Genomic DNA, 12,174 nt, shown 5'->3' on the forward strand with positions numbered 1-12,174 from the left:
TGAAAATATTGCCTATAAATTGTTAAACGGTCAAGGGGATTTGTGATCAAATCACTGAAAACTCTTGCTTCGTTATTGAACATGAAAGGAACACAAGTAGTACAGGCTGAGTTAAAAGTTGTAACAAAAATGAGAAGCTTTCATGCACAGGTAAAAATTTCAGCAGAACTTTGCATTCAGTACTCTTCTACAGAAACTATAAACCTCACACACTAGGAATCGCTGAGCACATAGCATCAAAAACCAAATCCATTGACATCCCCATATTCAGTCATAATTCACCAATATTCCTCACTTCTTCTACTTTTTTGAGCCACTCTTGTAATGACGGCCATTGCTCTCCATTTCCCATTTGCGATCAAGGTAACACAGGTTCCCAGTTACACACTACTGCATACACTTACAGACTCCTGCTGTTATCTTGGGAGTCTCTGCATTGGCTCTGTAAAGGCCTACAGCACTTTAAAAAATAAAAAAAAAAAAAAAAAAATCACAGTGAATCATTTTCTTTTTTTCAGTTAACATTCAAGACATTAAATAAATTTATATAGATAGCAGTGGTCTTCTATTTTAGGTATTGAATATTTTCCCTGGTATGTTGCTGCATAAGATACAAACATTTTATTCAAGGAAACAAAAATAAAAATCAGGCCAGGAGACACTGCATTCCTGTTAACGAGTAGATAAGACAGTTACCATCTACTGAACTGATAACAGGTAGAATTGCTCCTGTTCAAGTCAATTCATAATGCAAATTATCTCAACTACACACTAAGATATCTAACCAGAAAAAAAAAGCCATAGATCTTCAAGATCTACATCATAACAGCAATACTGCTCTAAAACAGAATGCAAATTAAGCTTTAGCCTTTCCATTAGTTTCATCATACGAACATGACACAAGACAGCAACTTAAAACACATACCTGAAATTGTAGTAGTGCAATAGTGACTAGCAGCCTAGCTAAGAGAATGAACTAAAGCTCCTTGAAATCAGTTTTCCTTCTGTGTCAGGAGCTACAGGAGGAAAAGACTTTCAGAGCTCTAAAAAGAGGTGAATGCCTGTCACATATGCTTCCAACTATACTGAAGAAATACAATTCTCTGTTAGCATTGCTTTGGTTGTTGTTTTCCAAATCCTGTAGACAGCACCCTGAAAAAGCATTTTATTCACTCAGCCTCCCAAAGGAGACAATGGAGAAAACAGAGCCAGTACAGCCTGTCAACACCATCAGGAAAGAACAGAATAATCATGTGTCAAAACAATCAAGGGAAAAAGAAACAAATTGCAGTATGGAAGAGTGTGGCTAAAAGGACAATTTTAATAGTATGTCATCTTAAAGTAAGGTTTTATATACACATAATACATATTAAACAAATTTATATTGCAAAGGTTGCAGTTAAGAAAATTCTTTTTCCCAACTGTTTATACAACACTGAATGAACTGGTGACTTGGATTTCAGACCAAAAATAAGGTAAAGCCCATCTTTATGCAGGCACTTGCATTAATGGTAAACTACAACAGACTGCCCAGTGTTCAGCCATTTCAAGTTTTCAAAAGAAAAAAAAAAAATGCTATTTTGTTTTACCCAATCATAAATAGAACAATTTTATTCAAAACTCTGCTGATGTTTTACCATGCTGTCATTACCTTGCATTTATTAACCCACCACTCACCATTTATTGTATATTATTTTGGACTGCAAGATTTTCAGAGCAGACAATAAAAGAGATTCAGTGGTTATACAGACCTGCACATTTTGGGAATCTGTGAAAGAGCATTCCAATCACACGCACTAGAACACAAAGCACACACATCACTGCTTGGTCTGTTATTTTTTTCAAGTGCTGTAAATACACAGTAGCATAGTACTAAGTTCAGTTTAAGTGGCACATCCAAAAGCAGCAGGTCACCAATACGCTCCCGGAGAATATGCAAAGTTTGTCCATTCTAGATAGGATTGTGACCAAGTTAATTGTAAATCTCATCGTTTCATCACATATAGAAGGGCTCTTTTCACTTGTTAAGTTTATTTTCCTGTTTGGACAGGAAGCCATCTAGCTAATAATACCTCGATTTTATTTAAATAATTTCTTATCAGAGTAATCTTCCAGAAGCAATGATGATCTTCCAAAAGACAGCAGCTTGAGATTCACAAGTTTATGTTCCTTATACTTTCCAAGACCTCATCATGGAACCAGCTTTCAGTGAACACACTAGAGTTTTGCAAAGCACAAAACAGACGCTTGTAGTCTTCTGGGTATACATTCCCAGTTTCAATGTATTTGGGAATTTCTAGAGCTTTCAATAGTTTGTCAGCATTGTCCAAGCTCCATGAACTGAAACAAACAAAGCAGAAGACGATCACAAAGAAGCACTTATTCCTGTGAATAATTTTTCACAAGAGCAAGAAGCAGTATCTAAAGATCAATTTCATCCATCCACAGCCTTGAGAAGTTAGCAACTTCTTCTCATAAAACATGTTATTACACAAGATACTTTCAATCCATACTGCAAACAGAAAGAAACTCCTACTAAGACAGCCTCTATCTCAAGCTGCCTCAATCAGCAACAGGCATTACAGGAAAAAAAAGGGGTTACTCTTCCATGTCCAGGAAATGAAAGCCGAGGTCATTTTCAAGGAAGTGCTTTGGAATAGCATGATTTAGCGTGGCTTACACCTCCCAGGTATTTTTCTTTTACTTATAAACAAATCTATAAACTGTTTCCACATCATTTAAATGAAAACTAGACCTTTATAAAAACGTGCATACACATTAATTATTTCCCTGACAATAAAAGGTATCTAAATATACAGAAGGTGCACATTAAAAGCCTTCAAGGTTAGCTTCATTTCCTGGCTGAAAGACAGAGGGGAGAGCAGGTGCATCATTGAGCTTTAAGAAGGAAATCCATTAAGGCTTTTTGCACTTGTCTTTGCTAAATGAGTTACCGGAATTCATTAACTTTTTTTGTTTATCCCCACAACACCTATCTAGAAACTTACATCCATAAACCCCTACTAACAAGTGAGACATGTTATTTTCAAAAACAAATGAACTCAATACTTTAGAGAGTGCAAACATGTCTCACTTATGGGAACAGAAATCTAGTGACCATGAAGCAAAGCTCCAATGTTGTATCAAAGAGAATAATTAGAGAGCTGCATAATTGGTAAATAACTCTAAAAACTCATTTTTTAATTCAATGACAGAAAGCCATTTGAGGACATCCCTACTAAACCTTCAATAACCTTCAGCTGATTTCATTATAAGAAACATCAAAGCAATGCTAATCTAAACGTCTTCTTCAGCTTTTTAATTTTTATACTTGCAAAAATCTTGGTATTTTTTAATGTCTAAACAGAATGAAAGATTCCTGCACATCTATGAGCTCAATGACATTTGAAGACCAGATGCTTAATGCAAATCTGTACTCTATATAACTTGTCTACCTTCCTGCCAAGCCTCAAAATTGTGAGCAAAGACCAGGAATAGTACCCAAAATAGTGCATTTGGGCCTGGAAAGACAAAATTTTCTATTACGTGCATAGATAATTAATAAGGGGGTTTGATTTCAGACACAAACAAAAAACAATAGAAGGCGTATAGAAACTGTATTTTTTTTTACATACTTACTTTAATCTATCAATAAGTTTAGACCTGGGTTTAGTAAGACACTGCTTCACCATGAAAATAAAAGTAGCTGAATTAGCAGGCTTCAAGCCCCCTGTAAATAGGTTTTGCTGGGGAGTCAGTCGTACCAAACATAAATGGTCATTTGGCAGCCTCTGCAAGAAAAATGAAACAAGTCACTGAAAATTACTTACTTTCAAGGCATCTGTCTTTATCTTAGATAAAGTGCTTCATCTCTACCAGCAGTAACATTTCTGAAAGGCTTTTACAAGTCATAACAAGGTAATTCCAGTGGGTGCCAAGGCCCTAAAATTTCATTCTGTAACTAAAATGGCTTCACAAGAAAAGAAATGAGAAATCAAACAGATACGTTACACCTACTTTAGAAATAAAGATTTAATTTTCTTCGTGGAAACAGACCACTTCTGATGCACCTACATGCCACCTGTGACTTTTAACTAGAACACTTGTTAAAAAAATACAGTTTGCAATCAAAAGAGATCTGTGTGATCTGTCATGAAGTTATTTTTAACTTATATCAAAGTGGTTTAGCTGGGTCTCTAGAAGAAGAAAAAGCAATACAATGTTCTCACCGTGCTCTTTGGAATTGCCAGTCGCCCATTTTTCAGATTAGTTAGAAATGATGACCAAGGTTCCTTAGAGAGGGAGCAAATACATTACAGAATTAAAGTGCTTTGTGACAATTTAGAAAAACATTTATCATCAATACTATCAAATTAGAAATTGACTCCATTTTAAACTTTATTCAACAACTTCACTCCAGAATCAGCTTTAAGCACCTAAGACAGTGTAAGAGCAGTGCGTGCCTATACGATAGGTCCTTAAGCTCCCCAACACATTTGATAAGGCATGGTACTTCTCAGCACACAGGAGAAGCAGGCCTTCATTTCATGAGAAGCACAGAAAATATTATTTCTACTGAAAACTGCATGAAGTCAAAAACAGAGGACATGAAAAGCAGACTGTGAGACTGGAAAAGCAGTCTGAGTCTCACACAACACCCAGCAACGCTGAAAAGACTCTTCTATATCCCAGTCTTCAGTAGTTCTCAGACTAATCTAAAAGCCAAATTAGCTTCCAGTTAGTTTACAATAGCAAAAATGGTATAAATTCCTCTCTGTATACACAATTACAGCATTAAAACATGTTCAGTCAGTACAAAAAGTTTACCATGTGCAGTAGCTGAATGTCACATCCTGCTTGCCAAAGCACAGAAAGTGCTTGGTAAATTCTCAATTCCCCAGGCTTTGCTGTTAATACCTAACAAAACAACAAAGCAAGAGCATTTTAATTTCAAAAAAGAAGTTTGCTTTTTCATCTAAGAAAAATCCTTATAATTTTAATAAGTGGCAACAACTTCAGAGTTAAATCTAAAATTTCAAAGTGAAGTCACATTAGGCCTCAAATCTGTGCTATTTTAGTATGTCTTACTAGAAAGCACAATTAGAAAACATTCTGGCAGTCTAAGTATTTCTTTACAGTAATTATTTGGATAACTGAACTGTGTAGGAATTTCCATCTTGTACTGTACAAGCACAGACAAGTTTCAAACAAAGGAGAAACAGGGATCACATTTTGTTTTAAAACTGCAACAGAGCTGAAGTTTACAGCTTGAGTTCTTTCACACTGGTAGGAGAATTTTCCCAATAGGACACACAGTAAGCCAAGCTGACCATTAAGCAGCTGGCAGTCACGTTCCCCATATTACAGCAGCACAGATTTGACAACTCTCAGAGTTAAAAAACAAAAAAAAAAAAACAAAAACCCACAAAATCAAAATAAAACTCTCATGGCTATGTTCAAATAGGCCAAAGAAAGAATTCATAACAAAGAGATTTAACTTCTCATAAAATATTTAGAGAGCTCTGACACATATTCAACCAAAAAAAAAAAAAAGAACCAGAGGAGGCCACTAAAAGAAGGTTCTCACTGCTCTTACTTCAGTTCTCAAAACTCCTTTAAGAAAACTCAAAATTCTTTGCTCAGAAGTCTGGCCATTAGAAAGATAACAGGTTGGTATTTCAGCAGTATCCAATCTGTCGTTTTGCAGATAAATATACTCAAGACCTTAATTTTTTTTCCAGTAGGGTGTTACACAGAGTACAGCCTGTGCAGGCACACCTTAAAGTCTTTCCTTACCTCAAGTAATCAAAGTTTAGTGCTTTATGAAGCTGTTTCATAAAAAGAAAAAAATAGCCTTGAACTAGAAAGTACAGTTCTGAAAGACTGGGACAGCACAAATTATGAACATGTAACCCAGAAAGCTACTCTCCATTTTAGAGTACACAACTTTAATATAAAGCTGTGCAAATCATTCACATTTTGCCTCAATTTTTTTCAGAACTGCATGCAAAGCCGGCTGAAGAGGACATGAAATTCGGCTTGCTATTTAGCAATTCTGTAGCCTCTTCAAGAGGCCTTTTGAATTCCCTCTTCTTTGTTAGCTGCTACTTGCAAAAAATTTTGTTGCAAAAGCACCACAGACTGTCAGCACCTCAGAAGTTACAACAAAAAGCAACTTTGTTGCTGCTGCATATCCTTCACAAGGACCAACCTTCACATTTGAAGGATTTATGGTTAAGTAACAACAGACCTTTCTTTTTTTTTTTTTTTTTGTGTGTGTGTGTGTGTGTGTGTGTTATAAATTCATAAAGATAACAAGCAGGAAACAGACAAGATTTAAAAAATTCTGGCAGAAAAAAGAATTCCCTAGCAGAAAAGTTGACTATGCAATGTTCTGGTGTTCTCTGAAGCATCACTTATTCTCTACTACCTTTAAAATCTCTTGCACATACCTTGTATTCTTTTTCACTTATAAAGATGTTGAGTTCTACTCTTCCATATCTGTATATGGAACTGCATTCATACAGGATAAAAAGTAGCCTCCAAAGTGTGTTCCTCTCCTTTCTTTGTGGAAAGATTCCAAAAATTTTCACAGGTACATCTGTTTCAATAGTGTGTAAAAGTGTCTTTAAAATTTTACAATAGGTACCAGACAATCTCATTTATACTAATGTGTAAGTTACGACACAACTAGGGAAAGATCTGTCTGCTCATTTCATTCAAGGACGAATAAAATTCAAGCTTTTTTTAAAGCTAAGCCCTGTGGGCATTAGACTAAATCTTTATTATGACAAATAAGTGAGACTTCATTTTGCCATTTCTTGAAGCTACGAAGAACCTAACTAAACAAAACTGAAAATTAGGAAATGAGCAAACAACATCCACAAATCCAACAAGTATGTTAAAACTGGACAGGTACCTCAAGCAAGTCCCAAAGATCTTGCCAAAATGCCTATGCACCCTTCAGATGTATTTGTAACGTGTGATCATATACACCTACCTGCTCTCCAAGGAACTGCTGTTATACCCATGGCTTCAAAAAGTTTGTCAGAACACACAGCAGGAGGTTTCACTGCTCCAGTAACCAAAGGATCCAGTCTGAAGAAATCACCGTAAATTACCTTTAATTGTCCATCCAGGCTATTCTCTAAGGACTAAACCACATTAAGTTTCAGTTGAAGAAATCTGAATGCAGTAAGCTGCCTTACCAAACACTCAGCCCACACAAAAAATTACTCAAGCGCTACCAAAAATAAATATCCAGTGAGAAAGAGTCAGGTCTCAGAGCTGCTTCTTATAACTGACTGACAGAGTAGCTTCCTTTATTACGCAAGGCATTTTTGTGCTGCTCAACTGGAGCTTTAAAACCTTCCCCAGGCGAGTCATAAGTATTAATCTGCACGAACCACTACATTTAAGTGATTTACAACCGAAATCTTCGTATACGCAGAGAATCATGCATAAAATATGACTTTAGTGCACATTTTAAAACAGGTGAGAGTTTCAAATTCCTCGTCTCTATTGTAACATAGTCCATGCAGTGCAAATTCTAAGGCTCTGTGTCTGAGAACATTTGAAACCATGCAATGCCAAAGTGAAGAGAAGAGGCAATGCTTGTCGAAATTCCAGTATTGCCAGCCAACAGCAGGACAACAGATTAAATAATACTGTGAGATTATAACCAACACTATCTTCATAAATTTTTGAAAGCTACATTGCAGACATTCTGCCTAAGCACACACTGCTACAATGATTTTGATGAACGTTAGTCCGTACTTTATGTATGGAACTACTCACAGGGAGACAATAAACTCGAATGCATACAAGATGTCGGATGAAGAGGTTATAAAATAGACTGTTACTAAACATGCAATGTGAAACCAAGCAATACTTAATAATACTCAGCATCATCTCAGATGTTTCAAGTAATGATTACTAGCTAGTTCCTTTTTGATCCAACAGTTACTACGCATTTCTTAGTTCCCTTCTTACTTCTCTCTTAGATCTTAGATATGGGATACCATACCAGATACATACCTGTAGTTTTGAAAGGAAAGCTGGGTGACTTTCTAGAGCTACCACTCTGACACCTGCATTGAGCAGGGTTCGGGTCAAGACTCCAGGACCTGAAAGGAAAAAGAAAAAAAAAAACACCTCACATTATTTTTTGAAGTGATTTTCTTGTGTTTTTCTCAACACAGCCCCTGGATTATGTCACCTTCAATAAGGATATACCTCACGTTACCTAAGCATGCTTCAAAACAGTTAGAAAACACATTTACACACAGCTTTCCTCTGATTATTCACTGCATTACACTGAGGGAACATCAGGCCTATCTTGAGTTTTTCTGCTGCTTTTTCTTTTGCCAACTGAGACACATTTTGAAACCTCACCCACATTATCCATGCAGGCAAAAGAGAATCATAGAATCCTCAGGGTTGGAAGGGACCTCTGAAGGCCATCTAGTCCAACTCCCCTGCAACAAACAGGGACACCACAACACTCCGTGGAGCTGGTCGTATCGCTCCTGTAAGGGGAGGAAAGGGCTGACCAGATTTGCAAGCATAAAAGCATTCGGTAACTACAGAGGATGAGCTCTGTGAAGGGCCCGCAGTCTGTGGCCATGCAGAAGCAGCGTCAACCTACAAGACCCGCCGCCACCACCCAGAGAAGGACTTCAATCCCTACTTCATAGCGAAGTGTTTAACGGCAGTAACCCGAGCCCCAAGCAAACACTCACGCTCCCGCCGAAGCTCCGTACAACCCAAACGCCACATTCACACCTCACGAGCAGCCCGGCCTCCCCCGCCGCCCGCCAGACGAGCACACACGGGAACCGGGCAGGGAGCGGCGCGGATCCGCAACCGTTTCGCGGCCCATACCGACTCCGCAAGGTCAGCGGGACGCGCCGAGCCTCAGCAGCGGCTCGGGCGGGAGAGGCGGTTGGCTTACCGGGCGCGCACTCCAACACGACGGGCTGCGGGCCGGAGCCGGCCTGCAGGCAGCGCTGCACGGTGCGCGCCAGCTGCGGACGGGCGATGAAGCGGCCGCAGGGGCCGCCGGCCCGCAGGACCTGCTGCTCCGCCTCGGCCGCCTGCGGCACCCTCAGACCCGGGCTCGGCCACCGCCCCGCGGCCCGCCGCGCCGTCGCCCAGCTCGGCCCCGGCCCGCCCGGCAGCAGCCGCGGCCGCGGCCCCGCCACGAGGAGGCGGCCGCAGCCCGCGGCGCCCGGCAGAACCCGGCACGCCCGCATGGCGTCCAGCCGCCACCCGCGCTCCGAGCCCCGGCCGCGATCTCCGCGGCAACGGGGGAGCGTCACTTCCGCCTCGGGCCGGCCTCTCTAGCGCCCTTCCGCTCTATCGTCGGCGAGAGGTCCTCCTGGCCGCCGTCTTCTCTACGGTGGCAGCCCCGCGCGGCCAGCTGCTGCGGAGCGAAACGGGGAGAGAAAGAGGATCCCCGCTCTCCCGTACGCACACTGCACTATGCCGAGCGCCCGCTCCTCGCTGCCCTCAGCGGGCGCTTGAGCCGCAGCCGAGACGAGGTGAGCTGGGGGGCTCGTCCTCGGGAGGAGGAGCAAACAGGCAAACAGACAGACAGACAGACAGACAGGGAGCAGCGAAGGGCGAGCGTCGCCGAGCGCGGGGGGAAGCCGCCGTCTCACCCCGCGCGGCGGTAGGCGGGCGGAGGCGGCGCGGGAGCCACCGCGGAGCCCCGCACGGCCACCCGGCGCCGGGAGGGAAAGCGGAGAGGCCGCCGCTGGGCGTGCGGGGGTGCCCGGGGCCGAGTGGAGCCCCGCGCCTCTCCCGGAGCGGTGCCGGGCAGGGCGGCCCCGCCGGCTACAGGATCGCTATGGCCCGTTCCCGGTCGGCGGCTGTGGTCGGGGGCTGCTGCAGCGCGCCGCGCCGGTTGCGTGGAGCGCTGAGTCTGTGTTTGTGTGTGTCTGTATCTGTGTGTCTGTGTGTGTGTGTGCGTCCCGGGAGCTGCGTCTTTCGCTTGAGCTTGTCTCGGCGTTCCGACGAGGCTGATCCCCGCGGCCGCAGCTGAGCGATCAGCCCGGATCCCGCAGCGGGTGCACCGCGGCGCTGCTGAGGACGGGCCCGGAGCGGCCTCCCCGCTCGCTGTCCGCGCTCTGAGCAGCACCGGAGGTGGTAATCCCGAGGCAGCGCCGGTTTCCCAAATGCTTTCCTAACAATGTGTGCGTGTTGAGTGGAACTCATCACATCCTGCCTTCACCTGCGGGCAGATGGGTGACCGTGCGAGACATGGAGCTCTGGAGACAGAACCAATGTATGTGGGTCGTGCAGGAGGTGACAGGGATATGCAACCACGGTACAGAGCAGTCTTCAGATCATTGGTTCACAAATAGACATGCTGTGGGTTGTGTGCAAGTTCTCTGTCTTCACAGAATCACAGACTGGCCTGGGTTTGAAGGGACCACAAGGATCACGAATCTTCAACCCTCCTGCCACAGGCAGGGCCACCAACCTCCACATTTAATACTAGACCAGGCTGCCCAGGGATTGTTTTCACCGATCTCATTTCCCTATTCATAAAATAAGAAATGAACACTCATCCACTTACTGAACAAAGTGTCATTCTGTTTGATATATCTCCACCCCACGGAGCTTGGGACACAGAAATGTGGTTTTCCTATCTTCTGTCTGCCAGATGTGTGCCCAGGAGCTGGGCTGAGATGGGTGAAGCCTGCAGACCCTTTGCTGACTGCAGCGCTTCTTCCCGTCTGCAGTTTATTTTTAAATATTCTGCTGTTTGTACTGAGCACTATTTAATAGTTTTCCTTGAGGGAAATGGACGGGATGATGGGATAGACATCGATCCATTTTTAAACTGGACTTTGTGTTTTAAATAGCTTTTTTTCCTCTCTTACTAATTAGTGTGTTAATTCTGTAATTTGTAGGTCTTTCAGAACATCAAAGGGAACTTGGCTTTCCTATACATGGTGGTGGTTAGTAATGGCCTAATTCAGCATTTCTTGTTGAAGTTTCATGGTAAGCTATGGCTTACGGTAGTTATTATACCATCATTTTCTATGCTATAGCTTCAGAGACCAAATAAAGAATTTTGGAAATATCTGTTGCCAATCAGCTGTCCCTTTGTACATATTACTTGTGAGACCACACCTTGGATGTTGTGTTTGGTCCCTACAGAAGGGACATTGAGTTGCTCGAGTGTGCGCAGAGAGCAGTGAGGAAGGGATGAGAAAACAAGACCTACAAGGAGCAGCAAAATGAACTGAGGCTGTTTAAATCTGAGGGAGCTGAGAGAAGACCTCACAGTCCCCTGCAGCTGCCTGAAAGGAGGTCACAGTGAGCAGGGTGCTGGTCTCATTCCTCTGGTGACAAATGATAGGGCATGAGTCAGTGACCTCAGGTTGCACCAGGGGAGGTTAGACTGCATATCAGGAAGAATGTCTTCCTGAAGATAGAGTGTCCAGGCATTAGAAAAGACTGTCCAGGGAGGTACAGGAGTCCCCATTCCTGGAGGTATTAAGAGATGTGTGGATGTGACACTGAGGGTCATGGTTTGGGATTCGCAGGGTCAGGCTAATGACTGGACTTGATGACTTTGAACATCTTTTCCAACATAGATTTTTTTTTTTTATTCAAATCACCTGGGAGCATTAGGGTCTTCTTTGTATGGGCTGGTCAGAGTCGTTGAGATCATTCTCATGTGTTTGCTAAGTGAGGCCCAAAGCTATGCCCTGACATTCTTTGCACACTAGAAACTATTTGTTTTTCTCCATATTTTCATTTAACTTAGCGTATTACTTGCCTACATTTAACCACAGATTGTTACATTATACATTTATGATTGTCTTTTTTTAATTTTTTCCCTTGATAAAGGAGCCTACCCTATTTAAATATACCAAATCTTGCATGCATAGAGGACTACGTGACTACCTCTTTCTGACCTGGTCATCATCCTTGAAAAAACACTGAATCCTTAGGAAAATGGTAAGTTCTGTACATCTCACGTTTAGAATTACAGTGCAGAAATTTAATATGCTAATGTATATCCCAGAGCCATTTGAACAGTCAAGTTGGGGTTATTTGTAAGTTAACAGCTGATCACACAGCTTATATTTTCTAATCTAGCTATTACCACAAACAAATATTTGAATTTACAGACTTATGTCATAGGGCCATATGTCT

At 42.2% G+C, this 12,174-nt stretch overlaps 2 protein-coding genes across 4 annotated transcripts in view; one reads left to right on the top strand and one right to left on the bottom strand.

Annotated features, from left to right (window-relative positions):
* Nucleotides 1-1,293: 1,293 nt before the first annotated feature.
* On the bottom strand, nt 1,294-9,254 carry TFB2M (transcription factor B2, mitochondrial). Its single transcript, XM_042895250.1, has 8 exons — nt 8,954-9,254; nt 8,038-8,126; nt 7,001-7,154; nt 6,453-6,601; nt 4,828-4,917; nt 4,230-4,292; nt 3,640-3,791; nt 1,294-2,340 (listed from the first exon to the last, which is right to left on the bottom strand). Exons 1-8 carry the CDS (start codon nt 9,252-9,254, stop codon nt 2,154-2,156), a joined length of 1,185 nt encoding a protein of 394 aa, XP_042751184.1. The 3' UTR covers nt 1,294-2,153.
* Nucleotides 9,255-9,392: 138 nt separating this feature from the next.
* CNST (consortin, connexin sorting protein) overlaps nt 9,393-12,174 on the top strand; it is a 45,340-nt gene continuing 42,558 nt past the window's right edge. The window contains exons 1-2 of one of the 3 annotated variants that reach the window (XM_042878720.1): nt 9,393-9,542; nt 11,866-11,976. The gene's annotated coding sequence lies outside the window, so the exon portion shown is untranslated. Of the gene's footprint in view, nt 9,543-10,484; nt 11,011-11,810; nt 11,977-12,174 lie in introns of those variants that run through there. The other 2 variants (XM_042878738.1, XM_042878730.1) reach the window with 2 other exon arrangements.

This window comes from Lagopus leucura, unplaced genomic scaffold (genome assembly GCF_019238085.1).
Source record: "Lagopus leucura isolate 7727_CA_CO unplaced genomic scaffold, USGS_WTPT01 Super-Scaffold_73, whole genome shotgun sequence".
Classification (NCBI taxonomy): Eukaryota; Metazoa; Chordata; class Aves; order Galliformes; family Phasianidae; genus Lagopus; species Lagopus leucura.